Source organism: Ctenocephalides felis, unplaced genomic scaffold, assembly GCF_003426905.1.
Source record: "Ctenocephalides felis isolate EL2017-DRISC unplaced genomic scaffold, ASM342690v1 CF-g0.4_SCAFFOLD_00845, whole genome shotgun sequence".
Lineage (NCBI taxonomy): Eukaryota > Metazoa > Arthropoda > Insecta > Siphonaptera > Pulicidae > Ctenocephalides > Ctenocephalides felis.
The window spans coordinates 4,999,058-5,022,397 of record NW_020536999.1 but is presented as its reverse complement, the minus strand read 5'-3'; the positions used below and the strand labels follow the sequence as shown (position 1 = coordinate 5,022,397).

The 23,340-nt window shown below is 27.7% G+C and overlaps 2 protein-coding genes and 1 long non-coding RNA gene across 4 annotated transcripts in view; 2 read left to right on the top strand and 1 right to left on the bottom strand.

Moving 5' to 3' along the window:
* The window catches only part of LOC113363732, a 35,741-nt gene that overhangs the window by 2,689 nt on the left and 9,712 nt on the right, over positions 1-23,340 (bottom strand). Inside the window, exons 1-4 of one of the 2 annotated variants that reach the window (XM_026606216.1) lie at positions 6,517-6,633; positions 4,104-4,196; positions 3,792-4,028; positions 353-544 (exon numbers count right to left, since the gene is read on the bottom strand). The exons of the other annotated variant lie outside the window; for it this stretch is intronic. Coding sequence (XP_026462001.1) covers positions 353-544; positions 3,792-4,028; positions 4,104-4,196; positions 6,517-6,580 — 586 coding nt within the window. The 5' untranslated portion in view covers positions 6,581-6,633. Of the gene's footprint in view, positions 1-352; positions 545-3,791; positions 4,029-4,103; positions 4,197-6,516; positions 6,634-23,340 lie in introns of those variants that run through there. 2 annotated transcript variants of the gene reach the window in all.
* LOC113363736 lies at positions 5,575-11,374 on the top strand. Its single transcript, XR_003365953.1, has 5 exons — positions 5,575-5,704; positions 6,724-6,827; positions 7,116-7,220; positions 7,330-7,398; positions 11,260-11,374. It is a non-coding gene; the product is annotated as an uncharacterized LOC113363736 (long non-coding RNA).
* LOC113363734 (uncharacterized protein C1orf131 homolog) lies at positions 12,003-12,690 on the top strand. The gene has a single exon (XM_026606219.1). It carries the CDS (start codon positions 12,116-12,118, stop codon positions 12,644-12,646), a length of 531 nt encoding a protein of 176 aa, XP_026462004.1. The 5' UTR covers positions 12,003-12,115; the 3' UTR covers positions 12,647-12,690.

Below are 23,340 nucleotides of genomic sequence, written 5' to 3'. Positions count from 1 at the left end.
TCGTCAGTAGAGTCCTTCTTTATCTTAAATCAGAATTATATTTGCTCGTCAGTAGAGTCCCTTTTTAACTATTTAGTCTGCAATTTAAATTTGCTTTTCAGTAGAGTTCTTTTTTATATTTTAAATCAATATTTAGTTTGCTCGTCAGTAGAGTCCTTTTTCATCTCACATCAAAAAAACATTTTGCTCGTCAGTACAGTCCCTTTTTAATCATTTATTTTAAAAAATAATCTAGAGTGTTGGGTATTTTACTGAACATAGTATGAAAGTAATTTTGATTTTTACAGTAAAAGTAGAATTTGACCTTTGTGTCGAAAGGGAAAAATAACAACCAAAAATTTTTTACCCTTACCTTGTGCATTTAAAATACTCAAACAAGTATCTTGTGGCTTGAGACAAACTTCCTTGGCATCATCTTTAGCGTTGCAAACCCTGCGATTTCTTGGGAAAACATCGACATTACAAAGGTTACCTTTGCACTCCTGGCATTTCATATCATCACAGTCATCAGTTGGTTTCATACAACCCCTTGTATTTGTACCATCTGGGGAAAAAACAATTATGTTACTCACTTTTACCCACCAATCAAGAATGGTTAGTTGATATTTTTTCATTTAATCGTACATAATTTTTAAACCATCTGTTGTATATGAATAGTGTATATGACAAATTTGAAGCTAATTAAATTATCTACAACATTTTCTAACATTACAACACCCTACAACAACTCGGTATACTCGAAAATAGCATTAGAAAATGATGAATACTCTTGGTACAAGTCCACACGATAACTAGTCAACGATTTTTATGAGTAAGTACATTTTTTTATTCAATCCTTCATAACTTCTAAACCAGGTGCTATATATAAATAGTGTTTTCAACAAATTTATAGTAAATTAAATTATCTATAACATTTTCTGAAATGACAACACTCTACACCAACTCGGTATACTCAAAAATGTCATTAGAAAATGATGAATACTCTTGGTACAAGTCCACACGATAACTAGTCAACGATTTTTATGAGTAAGTACATTTTTTTATTCAATTCTTCATAACTTCTAAACTATTTGCTGTATATGAATAGTATTTTAATAAATTTGTAGCTAATTAAATTATCTACAATATTTTCTAACATCAGAGGACTCTACACCAACCTGGTATACTCAAAAATTGCATTACAAAATGACGAATACTCTTGGTACAATTCCACACGATAACTATTCAATGATTTCAATGAGTACGTACATTTTTTCATTTAATCGTTCATAACTTCTAAACCAGGTATTGTATATAAATAGTGTTTTTAACAAATTTATAGTAAATTAAATTATCTACAACTTTTTCTAACATTCCAACACTCTACAACAACTCGGTATACTCGAAAATGGCTTTAGAAAACTCAAAACGTCCTTGAAGATAATAAATTTTACTTAAATCCAATTTTGTTAATATTTAATTTGCTCATCAGTACAGTTCGTTTTTTTAATAATGTTAAAAGTAATAATAATTATTAACTTCCCGTAGGTCAAGTTATAGTAATCGCAAAAAAATCGAAAATGAAAATTTTTATATATCTTTACGTTTCAAAGGTTTCTGAACATTTTAGCACACCTTAGAAAAAATGGATGTATGTGTGTGTGTGTGTGTGTGTGTGTGTGTGTGTATGTATGTATGTATGTGCGTGTGTGTATGTATGTTCGGATACAAATTTTCGTCGACGATTTCGGGAACACGGATCAACCGATTTGAATAATTCAAAAAACATTCGATTCGTATTGATAAGGAGACGTGCTGATTAGTTTTTGGCGAAGGCAGGTCTAGCCGTTCCGAAGATACGGGGCAAAAAGTGCCGAAAACGGTAACTCAGTTTTTAAGAGAACGGAGCGTCCGATTTGAATAATTCAAAAAAACATTTCACTTGTATTGACAAGATGAAGAATTGATCAAATTTTCATGAGGGTAGGTCTAGCTGTTTCGGAGATCTAACGAAAAAAGTAAAAAAAATGCCATTTAGCGGTCAAAATTGATCATTAGACATATGCACATCAAATTATCAGATATTTTATAGAGATTTTAACAATGAGTATAAATTTTGTTTACATTCCTATGGGTTCCGTTCCAATGTTTATCCGTTAGACAGCGATGCGGCGCTTACGCGCTTTATATTTTGTCTTTATGCAGTTAAAGCAGTACGATTGCTTTAAAAAAAAGTGCAAATCTTCCAAAATATGTCAAAATAAAAAAAAAATTAAAAAAAAAAAATTAAAATAAAATTTTTTTTTTGAAAAAAAATTTTGTCAAAAAAAAGTAATTTTTTGTCCAATTTATAGTTTCTCAGAAATCTAATTTTTTCGAAGTAATTTTTTTTTTAAGATGTTAATCGTTCTTGAAAAAATAATAATTTTTGATACGGGAAGTTCGAGCAATTTGCCTTAAGGCACGATGCCCCAATTGCCTTAAGACAGAATTTCACTTACAGCTAGTTGGTGTCAATTTTTAGTACAATCAATTCCACAGAAGTGGACTCTACTAACGAGCAAACTGTTCAAGTTTTGATCATAATTAGTTTGCTCGTCAGTAGAGTCCCTTTTTACTTATTAACTTCCCGAAGGAGAAGTTTACGTTTTCATAAAAAAATCCGATTATGCTAATTTTGTTTTCTCGACGTTTCAAGCTATTCTGAATCGAATGAGACCAACATTTGGAAAAAGTATGTGTTTGTGTGTGTGTGTGTGAACAGATTCTTTGCCGTAATCGACGTTTTCTCAGAAACGGTTGGACCGATTTCAAAAATTTAAAAGCCATTCGATGTATCTCGATGAGGACTAGCGTTTATCAATTTAGCGTGACGATCAGCCAAGCCGTTTCTTAGTAAATAGCAGAAAAGTGAAAAAAATTTCGTCCGATTTTTATTATTATTTTTTTGACGGTAGATACCATAGTTTTCTAGATCATACTAAAATATTACGGCTTTACGACAATTGGTTTAACTTTAAAAATTCGTCAAAATTTGCAAAAATTGGTATCGTTTTTTTGGCATTTGTCAAAATTAGACCTTTCATCGACGTGTTTTCAAAAACGCCTGAACCGATTTCATAAATTTAAAAGCCATTTGATGTAACTCGATGAGGACTATTGTTCGTCAGTTTTGTGCGACGATCTGCTAAGCCGTTTCTTTGTAATTTGAAAAAATTGTTAAATACTTCGTTCACATTTAAGCTCATACTACCGAATCTATTTTAAAAAATCAAAAACTGTTCGAAAGATATTAGTTGGGAATGATACTGATTAATTTTAGGTGAAAATCTACCGAGCCGTTTTCTTGTAACTAACTGTTGAAAAAAAAATTTAAGCCGATTTTCATGAAACTTTTTTTGACGATATGTATCATGGTCTTATAGAATTTACTGAAATATCACGGCCTCAAAACAAGTAGTTTAATTTTAAAAATTCTAGTAGTTTTTTTGACGTTTGTTAACATTAAAATTGGACTTGTACTTGGTTTTAATGAACATATGAAGCTATTAAAGTCTATGGAGACTGGTTCAATTATGATAATTGTTGATTTCTGAAAATTTACTTTTAGAAAATACTCCTTGTCTTTAATACTTTTAATCACTCATAAATTAATTTATTTTTTATTGATTAAGTCGATTAATTGCACATATCGGGAAGTTCATGTAACTTGCCTCAAGGCTAAATACTAAACCAACTAGTTCGTCTTGTATTTTGCTCCTCAGTACAGTCCCTTTTTAATCATTTATATACCAAGAGTCTATTTTACCCACCTGGAAGGACATGTGTAATGCAATCACCATTGCAAGGCCTGACAGAAGTTTTAGCCAATTGCTGAGGATCGGTGGTGCATCTCTCGTCCTCCTTGGAGGTGCAAGTGATGCACATTTTCATCAAATCTTTGGTATTGCAATTATTTCCAGTGCAAGTTATGCACATGTGTGGATTTTTGGCACAGTAGTTTCTTTGGGAATTCGTCATCTTGATTAGGCAACCGTAGTTGGTGGTTCCTGGTAAAGGATATAAAATTTGATAAACGGTGGTTGAAATATGGTGGTTGTCTGTGGTTGAAATATGGTGGTTACCTGACTTTGTGTTGTAAATTACGTAACATTCGTTGATGAGTTTGCATGTTGTGGTTTCTTTTTCGCCATCGGTTAGACATGTGTATTGTTGGGCTGGAAAAAAAAAATTTATGTAATTTAAGGAGGTTGTTCGGTTTTTACTTATTTTTATTCGATATTGAGATTTTTTGATATTATGAAAGCTAAAAACCTTAGAATTATTTAAAAAAAAAACATCTCAATATCTATATTTTTGACAAAGTTATAGATAAATATATATCTCTATATGTATGATTCTCTGAAACCGTTTTTTTCATCGCTCCGGAGCTATTGTATGCCAACTGCTCTCTTTTTCATTATAACACCTCATGCACGTGACCTTTTTAATGTGTCAGCATCTTTGAACACCATGGTGTATTTAGTACATTAAATTAAATGGCGTATTTAGTACATTATATTAACAACTTTAAATACGTTTTTCTCAAATTGACTTTTTTCAACGCGGTGCCACAAATTAAAAAAAAAACTACAAATCGGATCGACTTGCATTTTTTTTTAATTTGTTCACAACTGCAATACCTAGTCCCTCTACCTCAAACAACTTGATAACATTACGCAAAAAAATTTTGCGAAACTTCTCGCCTTTTTCAACACTTTTTTTTTAAATAGCTGCCATTTTTTTCATTTTTGCTTTTTTTCTTTCATTTTGGTAGGGGGACTGGATTCAAACTTCTTCTTCAACGTAGTTTTTTTTTTTTTTTTGTTTCAGGCGATGCGCAACGGATTTATCTGTGGTATCGCAAAAGAAATCGATTTTGCAAGGCCCCCTGGTTAGAAAATGACAGAGAAAAAAAAGAAAAAGAAAATTTCGTAATATTCTATGATTTTGTAATTTTTGTTTAAAAAAACCGCATGTCTTTATGATAAATACATTTCGAGAAAAACAAAAACAAATACCTTGCATTTTTTGTAAAAAAATAAGAACAACCCCCTTAATATCGGCTAATATTGTTCGTATGTAATTAGTTTTATGACAAATATTATAAATTTATTTTACAAATTGTATTAAATTTGGAACCTTGGATTAAATTTGGATCCTTGGATTAAATTTGGTCGCAAAAATTTTATCACAAATGACCTAATGACATATTAAATCACCTATTGGCGTCATATTTACATATATGTGAAATATCTTACGTACTTTTTTTTATTATTGCTTCATAACGTCAAAACTATTTGTTTAATATTATTAGTGCATTTGACAAATTCGTAGCTAATTAAATTATCTTTAACTTTTTCTAACAGCACAATACTCTACAGCAACTCGGTGTACTCAAAAAATCGAAAAGAATCTGACGAGTACTCTTGGTGCAATTCCACACGATAACTACTCAATGATTTTTAATAGTGAGTACCTTTTTTTATTCAAATGCCTATAACTTTTAAACTGTTGGTTTAATATAATCAGTGTTTTTGACAAATTTGTAACTAATTAAACTGTCCATAACATTTTCTAGCATCACAACACTCTACAACAACGCCGTATGCTCAAAAATTGCATTAGAAAATGATGAATACTCTTGGTGCCGTTCCTCACGATAACTACTCAATGATTTTATTACGTAAGTGCATTTTCTCATTCAATTGCTTATAACTTCTAAACCATTTGTTTAATATTATTAGTGCATTCGACAAATTTGTAGCCAATTAAATTGTCTACAACTTTTTCTAATAATTCAAGACCCTACAACAACTCGGTATACTCAAAAATTGCAATATAAAATGCTACATGTTTTCCAAACTAACAAATTTTACTGACGCATTAAAAAAATAAATTTGTTTTAATAATAATAAAATATATTCAAATCACACTCCTGAAAAAACTAAAAATACACTAATTAATTTGAATTCTCCATAAAGTTGTCTATAAGCGACACTCGTACACACAGGTCGTCAAGTAGATGTCGTTTGAACGATTGATGCGTAAAAAAATTCAATAAATAAATATATAAAATAACACTCCTGAAATAACTAAAAGTTAGAGCAATATATTAGAATTCTCTATAATGTCATCTATAGAAGACACTCGTACACACAGGTCGTCAAGCAGATGTCGTTTAAACAAGATTTTTTTATTGTATTATATAATTAGTAATATTATATGAAAATAAAAATAAGTCTCTTTGAATAATTTAACTCGGAATGAAAAATTTTGAAGCAAAAGTCGATACAACGGATTTGGAAATATAATTAGTATTTTATATAAATTAAGTAAATTTGTTATACAAAACTTTATGCATTTTTTAAAAACGAACATATAAATTTAGTTTAATTTTTTTTTTAAATTTGAGACCTTAATTTAAGTTTTTCAAATTAGATTTACAAGAACAAATTTATTTATTAAATTATTTATATTTTTTATCATTCTACTTACCACTTGTCGTATATCCGACAAATGCAACAATCAAAAATTGCAAACACAATTTCGTCGAGACCATTTTTGGTTTTAAATTGTTTTATTTTTTGGCACTTTTTTCAAAAAAACTTGTACACAAAATGGACAAAAGTTGTTTTAGTACTCGGTTTATATAACAAGTGCTATTCGTTATCGATAGATAAAGATAATTTTTTTTAATTGTAGATAATTCTGGATAATCATTGGATTTTATCTGAAATTCTTGTTGAATCAAGTACTCGAGGTACTTTTCGAGATTGTTGCAGACGAATGCAATTTACGCAGAAAAGGTAATTGTTTGATTGATAATAAATTATTAAATTTAAATTTAGTATTAATATATATATATATATATATATATATATATAAATTCATATCAATCCTTATAAAAGTATTTCTTAAAATGAAATGAATTTTATACAAATTTTGAACTAATTTCACTAATGTTTTAAAGAAAAACCTAAACTAGTAAATACATTTTTTTATTAAATTGTTCATAACTTCTAAACCATCTGTTGTATACAAATAGTGTATATGACAAATTTATAGCCAATTAAATCATCTACAATTTTTTCTAGCATCACATCACTCTACAACAACTCGGTATACTCAAAAAAAGAATTAGAAAATGATGAATACTCTTGGTGCCGTTCTACACGATAACTACTCAATGATTTTCACGTGTAAGTACATTTTTTCATTTAAGCGTTCATAACTTTTAAACTATTTGCTGTATGTAAATAGTGCATTTAACAAATTTGTAGCTAATTAAATTGTCTACATTTTTTCTAGCATCACAACACTCTACAACAACTCGGTATACTCAAAAATGGCTTTAGAAAACTCGAAACGTACTCGAAGGTAAGAAATTTTACTTATAAATACAATTTTGTTAATATGTAATATTTGATTTGCTCGACAGTACAGTTCGTTTCTTAATTTTAATAATGAATATTAAGTTTTTTTATAAGTAGCAAATTTTAAGCATGGTTGTTGCATAAAAGAACTGTACTGACAAGCAAGTTGTGTTTTGATATAAATAAAAATTATTTGTCTGATAAAATGAACTCTACTGACGAGCAAATTTAATCTCAAGTTTTGTGGAAGCTCAATTGGATCGTCAGTAGAGTTCTTTTCAAATTTCTGCTTTAATTGTTATAAAATAGAATTTTTCTGAGGAGCAAATTAAATGTTTTATTTTTCTGCGTGTAAATTTAGTTTGCTCGTCAGTAGAGTTCTTTTTGTCGGAGAACTGGAACCAATTTTTTATGCTAATATCAATTTGCACAAAAAGGAATACTACTGACGAGCAAATTAAGTCTTTCGTCTCGTTAAAGTTTTATTTGATCGTCAATACAGTTTATTTCAAATTTCTATCCCAAATACCATAAAATAGAACTCTACTAACGAGCAAATCTAGCCTTAAGTTTTGTCAAATTCAGTATGCTAATTAGTAGAGTTCTTCTTTTAGAAAAATTGAATTCTCTTTGTCTGTGAAAATAATAAATTTGCCAGAAAGGGACTCTACTGACGAGCAAACTGATTCTTAACTTTTGTTAGTAATTAGTTTGCTCGTCAGGAGAGTCCCTTTTCTATCTGATGTATTTTATTTCAGTTTGTTCGTCAGTAGAGTCCTTTTTCTTTTTGATGTATTTTATTTCAGTTTGCTCGTCAGTAGAGTCCTTTTTCTATTTACTGTCTTTAATCTTAGTTTGCTCGTCAGAAGAATTCCTTTTCGATTTACTGTTTTTTATTTCAGTTTGCATGTCTGTCAGTAGAGTCCCACTTTTAATTACTGTGTTTAATTTCAGTTTGCTCGTCAGTAGAGTTCTTTTTCTATTTGAAGTATTTTATTTCAGTTCGCTCGTCAGTAGAGTCCTTTTTCTATTTGAAGTATTTTATTTCAGTTTGCTCGTCAGTAGAGTCTCTTTTTTATTTACTGTCTTCAATTTTAGTTTGCTCGTCAGTAGAGTCTCTTTTTTATTTGATGTCTTTAATTTCACTTTGCATGTCAGTAGAGTCCCATTTTTAATTACTGTGTTTAATTTCAGTTTGCTCGTCAGTAGAGTCTCTTTTTTATTTGATGTCTTTAATTTCAGTTTGCTTGTCAGTGGAGTCCCTATTCTATTCACTATTTTATTTTAGTTTGCTCGTCAGTAGAGTTCTTTTTTCTATTTGATGTATTTTATTTCAGTTTGCTCGTCAGTAGAGTCCTTTTTCTATAAAAATGGCTCCTTCTTTATTTTGCTCGTCAGTAGAGTCTCTTTTTTATTTGATGTCTTTAATTTCAGTTTGCTTGTCAGTAGAGTCCCTTTTCTATTTACTATTTTATTTTAGTTTGCTCGTCAGTAGAGTCTCTTTACTATTTATTGTTTTTTACTTCTGTTTGCTCGTTAGTAGAGTCCCCTAGAGTTGAACTAATTTTACCTTTGAATTTCAATTGTTATTTATTAAATTGATTGTGTACAAAAATCGGTATATGTATACAACTTGGCATAAGGCAAAATGCCACTTACAACAAGGTTAAATTTTGCAACTTGCCAAAAGGTTAAATATAAATCCTCGTGCCAATTTGAGTGCAGTTCTATTTTTGCAAAAAAAAATCTGTTATCTCTTATCGTTATCGTTAATTAGTTCTATTGATAATGCACTTGCGGAATTTATTGATTTTTCTGCAACAAATGTGCAATTGAATGATAAATTGATTGATAATAGTAAATCAGAATTCCCAGACATTAAAAAAAAACTATTGTTGATTGCTAATGCCATGTGCTTAATGATTTCGATAATTAGGTGTAAGTGGCACTTTGCCTTAAACCAAGTTAATAGACGACTTGCCATGTCTTCCGAACCTAACACGACGCTTTCTCATACATTTTTGCTTAGGCTTGGCTACGCATGGTGAGCGTTAGTAAAATATTTTTACTACAAATGTATTGATATGAACGAAACTAATTGTAAGTGTTATTTTGCCTTACGGCAAGTAATAATCAATATATTAATTTATTATTATTTTATAAATATACCGAGTTGCTGTAAGGTTTTACATTGTGAGATTATTCAATTTTATACAAATTTTCCAAAAATGTTAGTTAATTTCGACATATTATTCAAATATTATACATTATTGAACAATGAACATTCATTTAATATATTCACGGAGTATTTTCTAAAAGCGCGTGTCAATTAATCCAAAACCAAATTATTTCTTATAATTGTACCACTGGTCATCCACAGCCCTACAATATTTTAGTATGTTCATTAAGACCAGTAGCATTACGCGTAAAATGTATTACGTAAAATAGAAAAAGGACTCTACTGACGAGCAAAATACAAGATAATTCTACTGACGAGTAAAATAAAAGATAAAGAGTTTACAAGGAACTCTACTGACGAGCAAACCGAATATCGACGTGAAAAGTAAAAAATCAAAACTCAGATAATAGTCAAATAAATAGCATTCTACTTGAAGATGATAAAAAAGAACTCTACTGACGAGCAAAATAGACGATAAATAATTGAAAAGGGACTCTACTGACGAGCAAACTAAAATACAAGACAGTAAACAGAAAAGGAACTCTACCGACGAGCATTCTGAAATATGAAACATTTTACAAAAAAGGACTCTACTGACGAGAAAACTAAAATATTAAATAAAATTTAAAAGGGACTCTACTGACAACCAAACAGAATTATTAAAAATATAGAAAAGGAACTCTACTGACAACCACACTAAATTACAAAAAGAAAAATGGAAACGGGATTCTACTGACAACCAAACAAAATTACAAAAAAAATGAAAAGGGATTCTACTGACGAGCAAACTGAAATGAAAAACTGAAAAGAGCAAACTAAAATATAAAAATAAAAATAGAAGAAGGAACTCTATTGACAACCACAAACTAAATTATAAAAATATAGAAAAGAAACTCTACTGATAAACAAACAAAATTATAAAAAAAAAATAGAAAAGGGACTCTACTTACAAGCAAACTGAAATAAAAAACAGTAAATGAAAAAGGGACTCTATTGACGAGCAAACTGAAATAAAAAATATTGAATAGAAAAAGGACTCTAATTCAAAACATTGAATGAAAAAAGGACTTTACTGATGTTTAAAATGAAATTAAAAGTCAGTAAATAGAAAAGGGACTCTACTTACAAGCAAACTGAAATAAAAAGCAGTAAATAGAAAAAGGACTTCAATGAAGAAAAAACTGTAATAAAAAAAATAAGTGTAATAAAAAATAATAACTAAAAGGGAATCTGCTGACGAGCAAACTAATAATAAAAATAGGAAAGGGACTTCACTGACGAGCAAAATAAAATAAAAGACATTAAATGAAAAAGGGACTCTACTGACGAGCAAACTAAATTAAAAAATAGTGAATAGGGAAAGGACTATATTGACGAGTAAACAATTTATAAAATTGTTAATAAAAAAAGAATTCTACTGACGACCAAACTGCAAAATAAAAAACACTTTATAGAAAAGGGACTCTAATATACATATATATATATTATATATATATATATATATATATATATATATATATATAATTTCATTTAAAATGTAATGAATTTCATATTATAAATATTATTTTGTTGTTAATAAAAATTCAGTAAATTAGTCAAATTATTTATAACAGAAATTATAACAGAATCACTTGGCTTTTTGAAAATCATTTGTTTAGTAAATTAATACCATATTTTTATTTTCAGGTGAAAATCGAAAACTATTAATTTATATACAAGATGCATTTCTTTATCACAAATGTGCCATGATAGAAATAATTATCAAGAATGCTTTTGTAGAGAAGACATCGTAGATTTATACCACATTTAATTTTAACTGAAGATACAGTTCCTAATTACATTATATATATGAAATAGTTAGTGAAAGAACTTTGTAAAGGATACTTCAAAAAATTTTATTCAAGAGTTTAATAAATTTGCATTTTTCTTACTAATTATGTATTATATTGTATATGAAAACTGTTTTCATAATCTCTCATACCAGGCAACTCTGCCTGACTGAGATATGAAAATAATGTATATATATATAAATAAATTTAATTAAAAAAAAAAAAAAAAAAAAAAAAAAAAAAAATTATTTTGTTTGGCATGAAAATGTTGATCAATATGTCATAAGTAATTACATTATTTTATAAAAATTGTGAATTATTAATTATTTTATGAATTATAATTGTTAATTATAACCACTTGTTTATTTGAATTTCCCGCCGCCGATTCGCCCCCAATGTTTCAACTGTCAAGTGACCTTTGATTGTTTGAAGGTTAGCAATTTGTAAAAGTTAATTATATATATAAATATTTTGAATACATTTATATATATATATATACATATATTTATATTTATATATATTTATTTATTTATTATTTTTTAAATTTGAATTTATATCAAGAACTTCATGTTCATGGAAACCAACTTCATCACCGTTCTTTCGCACACAGGCATGTCTACACATAACCTAAAAAATGTGACAGTTCTTCCAAGCAAAGTGAACATCAAAATTAACACATATCCTCATTGTGTGTATATAAAAGTGGGTTTAAAATGGCAAATAAAAAACGAAAATCAAAACTAGTCGAAAATCCAATGGACCCTCTGGCACCTATCCAAACAAAATCATCATTACTAAAATCATCCTCACAATTCAATGCAACTGTATACGAAGCCCCGAAACCTAAAACCAAACAAAAACAAACCACAAACGAAGAGTCTCCTATAAAACTAGTACCAGAAGACCGTAAAGAAATCGACATGAAAAAAGCCAGGTTCGAAATAATGAAGTTTGGTATATCTGGATTCGATACTAAAAAGAAAGAAGAGGCTAAAGTTCAACTTGCTATTAAACTAGGAGCTAAACCACCGAAGAACAAGTACAAGAATTACAAAGAACTCATAAGCGAGAAAAAGAAAAACCAGGCTGTTTTGGAAAAGGAGAAGAATTTGCAACAATTGGGTAAGAATGTTTTTGGCTTGTCCAACGCTAAAGGTAAAAGCTTTGAGAGGAAACGCAAGAAGGAACGAGGAGGCTTGTTGGAGGTGTATGGAACTGTTAAACCGAAGCGGAGGAGACATTAAATATATGCATGTAAATATAATAAATAAATATATTTATATATATACACACACATATATATATATATATATATATATATATATATATATATATAATCTTATTTTAATAGTAAGTACATATGTATACATACATATTAAGTGTAAATAAAAACTACTTATAATTTTGTATGTACAAAACGATTTTTTACTGTGAGTAATCTTTTCATTATTTTATTGCAGAAACAGTCTCTTATACTTTTATATATAAAAGCTATTGTATATATTATATATATATATATATATATATATATATATATATATAATATATATATAGTCAAATTGCAATAAGGCAATTATTATAATTAATGAGCATATATATATATATATATATATATATATATATATATATATATATATATATATATATACTAGCTGACCTGGACCTGGCAAACGTTTTGCTAAGTAAGGTATATTCTAAACAATTTCTAGAGAATCAAAAAATTTAGTACTTCAAGTGTATAAGGAATAAGTGTTGTTTGAATGCTATATACAATGAGGTATTATAAAAACATTAGTTTGTCTATATTTTGTTAACTGAAAGTTTTATACACTTTCTAAAGAAAACATGGTATAATCCAATCCAAGTCTTTTTTTGGTCTTTCGACTCATTATGTTTCAAGCCTTTCAGATTCCTTTTGGATTCTGTATTTTGTGTATAATTGTAAATAATATTACTGAGCTTATACAAAATTTTCAAATTTCTGCGAGGAAAGATAGAATATGGATCAAGTATTTCTTCTTTGACCTGATTTTTAAAAAGTTTCAAGTAACATTCGATGAATTAAAGTAAATTTAATAAAAAGTATATATGTAGAGCAGAGTGAGGCACAAAGATCCAATTTGACTTTGAGCAAATATTAATTATATTATAAAAATCAAACCAATTATATCACAACAAATAACACATTTCAAACAAAGAATTATCTGACTACGTTCAGTAAAACTGTCATCATTGTAGAAATGTGCTTTTTTACCATTTTTCAAAAATTTGTTATTCCAGGTGGCAAACAGGTTTAATGTCTTATTTTAATTTTAAAGGTATTATACAAAATAATTACATTTTTAACTAATTCTAAAAAACTGCCAACGGAAGGAAATACTTTTATTGTGGATTTACAAAGATTACCGTTTATCTCCTGATAGCAAAGTCATATGAATCAAGGTTATAAGCTGATTATACATCTTTTCTTCTCTACTTTCAAATATTATTGTTAGAAAATGCTTAACTTTACTAGACCTTTTTAACCCCGAACCTTAATATATTACTATCTATTCTTCGATAAATTTTGGGAAATTATAACTGGGAAAATGTTATTCGACTTCAATCAAATGTCCCTTTGATCGATTCCAAATTTAGGTTCTGAATTTAAATAACATAAATAAAAAATAATATAACCTAGAAAATGTTTTATAAATATCAATGAGTATATAATTATACAAATGGGATCTTTCAGAGCACCGTGTTTGAGAAAAATATGCCAAAAAGTGCATTTTCATATTAACATTTCAAAAAATTTGATATTTTGAGTCTCTAGTAACATTTGCGGCCTGTTTAATAACGTTTTTGTATATAAATAAAACTACAAACAAAACTACTTCCTACAATTTAATCATAATTAAATAATATTTACGTAAAACATCCTATTAAACGTAATTGAACATCATCTGTCGAAAACGTTTGACATTTGACGTATTAGTCACCGTCCATTGTTTTATTTAAATTACGCTTCTACAAAACATTTCAAATTAAAAACGTAAAGTTTTTACGCGATTTTGAAATAATATCTCACCTTTCCGACCATCTCTGGATTTGCATGAATTTTTCAAGACTAAAATTGACCAAATCGGTTTAGCCGTTTTCGAGTTTTACCGAATCATTTGATCGAAATCTCCATTTTTATATATAAGATTAGATATATAATTCACAATTTTATAATTAAATAAGAAAACAACCAAATATAAAATACAAATATAGGAATGCTAAAATAATTTAATTTTGTGTCTTGATTTTATGAAACTTGATATTACGTCTTCGTTTAGAGCATCTTCAAAAGTTGAGGTCCTGTATATCCATTGATTCGCAGAAATTATTAAAAAGATCAGAGACGAAGAAAAATATTTCACAGCTAAGTAATACTCAGTTATAGCCAAAAATTGCTGTATTTGTAAGATATCACATATAATTAGTAACAATAGATATTTATAATATAGAGGGGATGGTACCGCTGTATATCTTGAAGTCAAAATTGATATATTCAGAAATATCATAAAAAACTGTTGGCTTTTAGTAAATTAATCAAAACGTTGTGGAACTTATGATTGCTTAGTTGACGTATTTGTAAAGGTGATAAATTGAACAGTTGAATACCAAAACCATCAATTGAATTAAAAGTAGTATTAAGCTTAAAAGTCGATCCTTTGATAGTTCTATTCCTTGTGACATTGTGGGAATTAGACATGGAAGATAAATTAAAGTACTGGGGATTATTTTTTATATATAAAAGCTATCGCTATAGTCAAATTGCAATAAGAATTTTGTATGGTAACTGAACGTGACAGGGTCGTAATAAATAAATTCTTCTGTATATATATATATATATATATATATATATATACATATATATATATACATATATATATATATATATATATATATATATACAGACGACACTGTCTGTATATATATATATATATAATATATATATATATAAATATATTTCAAAGTAACTAGCAGCCCATTCGTCGAAATAAAAAAGGTATAAAGTGTAAATACTTTTATTTATACGTTTCGACACAAGATGCGTGTCATCATTCAGCAACTACAACAATTTGAAATTTTATTACTAATATAAAACAACAATATAGAATTAATTGTAGCATAGAGAAACATTATACACACCACAGGACAAAACACTCAACAAAAATTTATTTTAAAAAATTAAACTTAATAACATATTAGAGAAAACCATTTTTAGAAAAAATTATGAATAACTAAAGATTTGAAACTAATTTGACTAAAAGTTATAAAATACATAATTGTGAGACGAGAAACACGCCCATACCGAGCATCCAGACTCGACTGAGGCGTATTGATAGGAATGGGAGGGGACGCATCAAGGACAAAATTCTCGAAGCACGAAAACGCCTCGAACAAACAGTGCTTGAACTGGAATTGATCAAAAGGAAAAAGAAAACCATGTAAACGTTAGAACAAGAAAAAAACAATATTGTAAGAAATAATAAAAAGAGATAAGCAAATTAATTTTATGTTTTTTTAATAAAATCAATAACAATCTGATAACTATCATGTAAAAGGTGGGATGAATTGCGTTTATTAACACAAGAGGAGGAATTTAATGAAATAAAAAAGGATTCAGCAAATTTTCTAAGGTCACTATTTTTTTCGATATAAAGGATAACCGGATGGGAAGTGTTAAAAGTGTGATTGAAATTGAGCATATGATCTGAAAACATCGTTTTGAATTGGTTTGGATTTTTTGAATTATAAATATATATATATATATATATATATATATATATATATACGGTAGACACTGTCCTGTACCTACGTCTAAAATTCAAAAGTTTCAAATTTTTTAGTATCCTGTCCTATACTTTTTAACTTCCCGTAGGGTAGTTATAGTAATGGGCCAAAAATCGAAAATGAAAATTTTTGCATTTATCGACGTTTTGAAGGTTTCTGAACATTTTTAAGGGGCATACCTCAGAAACTAAATGGATGTGTGTTTGTGTGTGTGTGTGTGTGTGTGTGTTTTGTATGTCTGCAATTTTTCGGGCGCACGGTTCAAACGATTTACATGGTTCAAAAAACATTCGATTCCTATTGATAGGTAAAAGAGCTGATTAGCTTTTGGCGAAGACAGGTCCAACCGTTTCGGAGATACGGAGCAAAGAGTGCAGAAAATAGAAATCGACTTTTTGAGAGAACGGAGTATCCGATTTGAATGATCTAAAAAACATTCAATTAGTAATGATTGGGAGAAGTGTTTATTGGTTTTTGGCAAAGGCGGGTCCAGCCATTTCGAAGATACGGGGCTAAATATGTAAAAAATGGCAGTTTTTGCGAGAACTAAGCGTCCGATTTAAATGATTCAAAAAACTTTAACTTCTGCTTGTCTTAATAAAATAATTGATTTTGAAAAAAAAAAATTGTATAATTTTTTTTTTAGTTTTTTTTATATATCGAAAATAATTCAAATTTTATTTTTATTCTGTCTAAAGTTCCAATATAACTTAAACAAATAATTTCAACTCTGCAATTCAGTTTATATAATTCTTATAAATATTAGACAATGTTACAATATTTATAATAATCTATTTGAAAACATTCAATATTCTTCGAACATTTCGTTACGGTACGGGAAGTTCCAGCAATTTGCCTTAAGGCACGATGCCATACACCCCACTAGTTTCTCTTTAATTTGTAGTTCTTTAAAAATATATCTGTAATATACTTTAATTAATAGTAGTCAGTTATTTCTGTTTAGTTTATAATTCTTCAAAAATATGTATCTGTGATATATTTGAAAATATATTTTGTATTTCGTATGTTTTGTTCTTATTTCAAATATTACATTTTTTTCAGATTTTTTGTACATATTGATTATATGTACAAAAGTAGAAGTAATACCAGGGGTTAATTTACATACTGTATGTACATGTGCTGCCATGTTGTGATCAATTCGTAAATTAAAATGAGTGTAACGTCAAATCGCCCGAGATAGCGATCTATTTATACTTATTTATCTAGGAGGTAATCCATATTGTTGTACATGCAAATACAAGTTTTTAAATTTGATCGAATTAATAATATATTGTATAGATTTTTATTATATATAGAATATATTATAGACTTGTTTAAACTGTACCCTACTGCTGAAAGTTTACTACATATGCGACGACAATTGTCGCGTCCATAATTCATTCATATGCATTTTTCAATAGCACATTCTATTAAATATATAGAATGCATGTGCCTTTGCGGGTATTAAAACTTCGGTCACCAATTTTTTTTTTCCAAAAATTTTTTCTCACATTTTTTTCCAAATTTTTTTGACCAAAAATTTTTTGACCAAAATTTTTTTTACAAAATTTTTTGGACCAAAATTTTTTTTACAAATTTTTTTTTACCAAAAATTTTTTGACCAAAAATTTTTTTGACCAAACATTTTGTTCCCAAAATTTTTTTGACCAAAATTTTTTCGATCAAAATTTTTTGAACCATTTTTTTTTGACCAAAATTTTTTCCCAAAATTTTTTTGACCAAAAATTTTTTTTTCCCAAAATTTTTTTGACCAAAATTTTTTTGACCAAATTTTTTGACCAACATTTTTTTGACCAAAATTTTTTGGACCATTATTTTTTGACCAAATTTTTTTGGGCCAAAATTTTTTTGACCAAAATTTTTTGGGCCAAATTTTTTTGACCAAAATTTTTTGGGCCAAAATTTTTTTGTCTAAAATTTTTTGGACCATTATTTTTTGGACCAAAATTTTTTTCCCAAGATTTTTTGTGCCAAATTTTTTTTGACCAAAAATTTTTTGGGCTAAAATTTTTTTGACCAAAATTTTTTTTCCCAGAATTTTTTTGACCAAAATTTTTTTTGCAAGATTTTTTGGGCCTAATTTTTTTGACAATAAATTTTTTCTCCAAAATTTTTTTGATCAAAATTCATTTCCCAAAATTTTTTGGACCAAAAATTTTTTTCCCAAAAATTTTTTGACCAAAAATTTTTTTGAATGTGACTGTTTCCCTATTACATCGAAACGATTTTGACGAGATTTTGTATGATATTGAATATTTTTCGTACTGATATCATTTATGCTACCAGGGAAACAGTCACAATTTTGAATTAAAATGGCGCTGTCAAATGTAAAAATGTGACTGTTTTCCTATCGAAACGATTCTGACGAGATTTTGTATGATATTTAATATTTTTCGTACTAAAAACATTTATGCTACCAGGGAAACAGTCACAATTTTGAATTAAAATGGCGCTGTCAAATGTAAGAGTGTGACTGTTGTTTCCCTATTACATCGAAACGATTTTGACGAGATTTTGTATGATATTGAATATTTTTCGTACTGAAATCATTTATTCTACCAGAACAGTCCAAAAAATTTTTTGTCCAAAATTTTCCTTTCCGAAATTTTTTTGGCCAATTTTTTTTCCCAAATTTTTGACCAAAAATTTTTTTTTCCAAAATTTTTTTTCCAAAATTTTTTTGACCAAAATTTTTTTGACCAAATTTTTTTAGGCCAAAATTTTTTTGACCAAAAATTTTTTTTACCAAAAATATTTTCCCAAATTTTATGACCAAAATTTTTTGACAGTTTTTTTTCCGAATATTGGTCAATATCGGTCCAATATTGGTCAATATTTTTTCCCAAAATTTTTTTCGCATAATTTTTTTGACCAAAATTTTTTTTCCCAAAATTTTTTGGACCAGAATTTTTTTGACCAAAATTTTTTGGGCAAATTTTTTTTTGACCAAAATTTTTTTTTCAAAATTTTTTTGACCAAAATTTTTTTGAACAAAATTTTTTAACCAAAAATTTTTGACCAAGATTTTTTTGGGTCAAAATTTTTCAGGCCAAAATTTTTTTGACTAAGATTTTTTTGAGTCAAAATTTTTGCGGTCAAAATTTTTTTTGACCAAGATTTTTTTGAGTCAAAATTTTTTGGGTCAAAATTTTGTAGGCCAAAATTTTTTGGATCAAGATTTTTTTGGGTCAAAATTTTTTAGGCCAAAATTTTTTTGACCAAGATTTTTTTGGGTCAAAATATTTTGGGTCAAAATTTTTTTGACCAAAATTTTTTGGGTCAAAATTTTTTTGACCAAAATTTTTTAGGCCAAAATTTTTTTGACCAAAATTTTTTTCGGTCAAAATTTTTTGGGTCAAAATTTTGTAGGCCAAAATTTTTTGGGTCGAGATTTTTTTGGGTCAAAATTTTTTAGGCCAAGATTTTTTAGACCAAAATTTTTTTGACCAAGATTTTTTGGGTCAAAATTTTTTGGGTCAAAATTTTTTAGGCCAAAATTTTTTGGGTCAAAATTTTTTTGACCAAAATTTTTTAGGCCAAAATTTTTTTGACCAAAATTTTTTTGGGTCAAAATTTTTCAGGCCAAAATTTTTTTGACTAAGATTTTTTTGAGTCAAAATTTTTGGGGTCAAAATTTTTTTTGACCAAGATTTTTTTGAGTCAAAATTTTTTGGGTCAAAATTTTGTAGGCCAAAATTTTTTGGATCAAGATTTTTTTGGGTCAAAATTTTTTAGGCCAAAATTTTTTTGACCAAGATTTTTTTGGGTCAAAATTTTTTGGGTCAAAATTTTTTTGACCAAAATTTTTTAGGCCAAAATTTTTTTGACCAAGATTTTTTTGGGTCAAAATTTTTTGGGTCAAAATTTTTTAGGCCAAAATTTTTTGGGTCAAAATTTTTTTGACCAAAATTTTTTAAGCCAAAATTTTTTTGGGTCAAAATTTTTTGGGTCAAAATTTTGTAGGCCAAAATTTTTTGCGTCGAGATTTTTTTGGGTCAAAATTTTTTAGGCCAAGATTTTTTAGACCAAAATTTTTTTGACCAAGATTTTTTTGTGTCAAAATTTTTTGGGTCAAAATTTTTTAGGCCAAAATTTTTTGGGTCAAAATTTTTTTGACCAAAATTTTTTAGGCCAAAATTTTTTTGACCAAATTTTTTTTGGGTCAAAATTTTTCAGGCCAAAATTTTTTTGACTAAGATTTTTTTGAGTCAAAATTTTGGGGTCAAAATTTTTTGACAAGATTTTTTTGAGTCAAAATTTTTTCGGTCAAATTTTGTAGGCCAAAATTTTTGGATCAAGATTTTTTTGGGTCAAAAATTTTTTGGGCCAAAATTTTTTTGACCAAGATTTTTTGGGTCAAAATTTTTTGGGTCAAAATTTTTTTGACCAAAATTTTTTAGGCCAAAATTTTTTTGACCAAGATTTTTTTGGGTCAAAATTTTTTGGGTCAAAATTTTTGGGTCAAAATTTTTGGGCCAAAATTTTTTGGGTCAAAATTTTTTTGACCAAAATTTTTTAGGCCAAAATTTTTTTGACCAAATTTTTTTGGGTCAAAATTTTTTGGGTCAAAATTTTGTAGGCCAAAATTTTTTGGGTCGAGATTTTTTTGGGTCAAAATTTTTTAGGCCAAAATTTTTTTGACCAAGATTTTTTAGGCCAAAATTTTTTTGACCAAGATTTTTTTGGGTCAAAATTTTTTGGGTCAAAATTTTTTTTGACCAAGATTTTTTTGAGTCAAAATTTTTTGGGTCAAAATTTTGTAGGCCAAAATTTTTTGGATCAAGATTTTTTTGGGTCAAAAATTTTTTAGGCCAAAATTTTTTTGACCAAGATTTTTTTGGGTCAAAATTTTTTGGGTCAAAATTTTTTTGACCAAAATTTTTTAGGCCAAAATTTTTTTGACCAAGATTTTTTTGGGTCAAAATTTTTGGGTCAAAATTTTTTAGGCCAAAATTTTTGGGTCAAAATTTTTTGACCAAAATTTTTTAGGCCAAAATTTTTTTGGGTCAAAATTTTGTAGGCCAAAATTTTTTGGGTCGAGATTTTTTTGGGTCAAAATTTTTTAGGCCAAAATTTTTTTGACCAAGATTTTTTTTGGTCAAAATTTTTTGGGTCAAAATTTTTTAGGCCAAAATTTTTTGGGTCATAATTTTTTTGACCAAAATTTTTTAGGCCCTAATTTTTTTGACCAAGATTTTTTTGGGTCAAAATTTTTTGGGTCAAAATTTTTTAGACCAAAATTTTTTTGACCAAGATTTTTTTCGGTCAAAATTTTTTGGGTCAAAATTTTTTAGGCCAAAATTTTTTGGGTCAAAATTTTTTTGACCAAAATTTTTTAGGCCAAAATTTTTTTGACCAAAATTTTTTTGGGTCAAAATTTTTCAGGCCAAAATTTTTTTGACTAAGATTTTTTTGAGTCAAAATTTTTGGGGTCAAATTTTTTTGACCAAGATTTTTTTGAGTCAAAATTTTTGGGTCAAAATTTTTTAGGCCAAAATTTTTTGGATCAAGATTTTTTTGGGTCAAAATTTTTTGGCCAAAATTTTTTTGACCAAGATTTTTTTGGGTCAAAATTTTTTGGGTCAAAATTTTTTTGACCAAAATTTTTTAGGCCAAAATTTTTTTGACCAAGATTTTTTTGGGTCAAAATTTTTTGGGTCAAAATTTTTTAGGCCAAAATTTTTTGGGTCAAAATTTTTTTGACCAAAATTTTTTAAGCCAAAATTTTTTTGGGTCAAAATTTTTTGGGTCAAAATTTTGTAGGCCAAAATTTTTTGCGTCGAGATTTTTTTGGGTCAAAATTTTTTAGGCCAAGATTTTTTAGACCAAAATTTTTTTGACCAAGATTTTTTTGTGTCAAAATTTTTTGGGTCAAAATTTTTTAGGCCAAAATTTTTTGGGTCAAAATTTTTTTGACAAAATTTTTAGGCCAAAATTTTTTGACCAAATTTTTTTTGGGTCAAAATTTTTCAGGCCAAAATTTTTTTGACTAAGATTTTTTTGAGTCAAAATTTTTGGGGTCAAAATTTTTTTTGACCAAGATTTTTTTGAGTCAAAATTTTTTCGGTCAAAATTTTGTAGGCCAAAATTTTTTGGATCAAGATTTTTTTGGGTCAAAATTTTTTAGGCCAAAATTTTTTTGACCAAGATTTTTTTGGGTCAAAATTTTTTGGGTCAAAATTTTTTTGACCAAAATTTTTTAGGCCAAAATTTTTTTGACCAAGATTTTTTTGGGTCAAAATTTTTTGGGTCAAAATTTTTTGGGTCAAAATTTTTTAGGCCAAAATTTTTTGGGTCAAAATTCTTTTGACCAAAATTTTTTAGGCCAAAATTTTTTTGACCAAAATTTTTTTGGGTCAAAATTTTTTGGGTCAAAATTTTGTAGGCCAAAATTTTTGGGTCGAGATTTTTTGGGTCAAAATTTTTTAGGCCAAAATTTTTTTGACCAAGATTTTTTAGGCCAAAATTTTTTTGACCAAGATTTTTTTGGGTCAAAATTTTTTGGGTCAAAATTTTTTTTGACCAAGATTTTTTTGAGTCAAAATTTTTTGGGTCAAAATTTGTAGGCCAAAATTTTTTGGATCAAGATTTTTTTGGGTCAAAATTTTTTAGGCCAAAATTTTTTTGACCAAGATTTTTTTGGGTCAAAATTTTTGGGTCAAAATTTTTTGACCAAAATTTTTTAGGCCAAAATTTTTTTGACCAAGATTTTTTTGGGTCAAAATTTTTTGGGTCAAAATTTTTTAGGCCAAAATTTTTTGGGTCAAAATTTTTTTGACCAAAATTTTTTAGGCCAAAATTTTTTTGGGTCAAAATTTTGTAGGCCAAAATTTTTTGGGTCGAGATTTTTTGGGTCAAAATTTTTTAGGCCAAAATTTTTTTGACCAAGATTTTTTTTGGTCAAAATTTTTTGGGTCAAAATTTTTTAGGCCAAAATTTTTTGGGTCATAATTTTTTTGACCAAAATTTTTTAGGCCCTAATTTTTTTGACCAAGATTTTTTTGGGTCAAAATTTTTTGGGTCAAAATTTTTTAGACCAAAATTTTTTTGACCAAGATTTTTTTCGGTCAAAATTTTTTGGGTCAAAATTTTT

Excerpts from the sequence above, each read along its gene's own strand:
- LOC113363734 (XM_026606219.1), top strand. The coding sequence starts at position 12,116 with ATGGCAAATAAAAAACGAAAATCAAAACTAGTCGAAAATCCAATGGAC.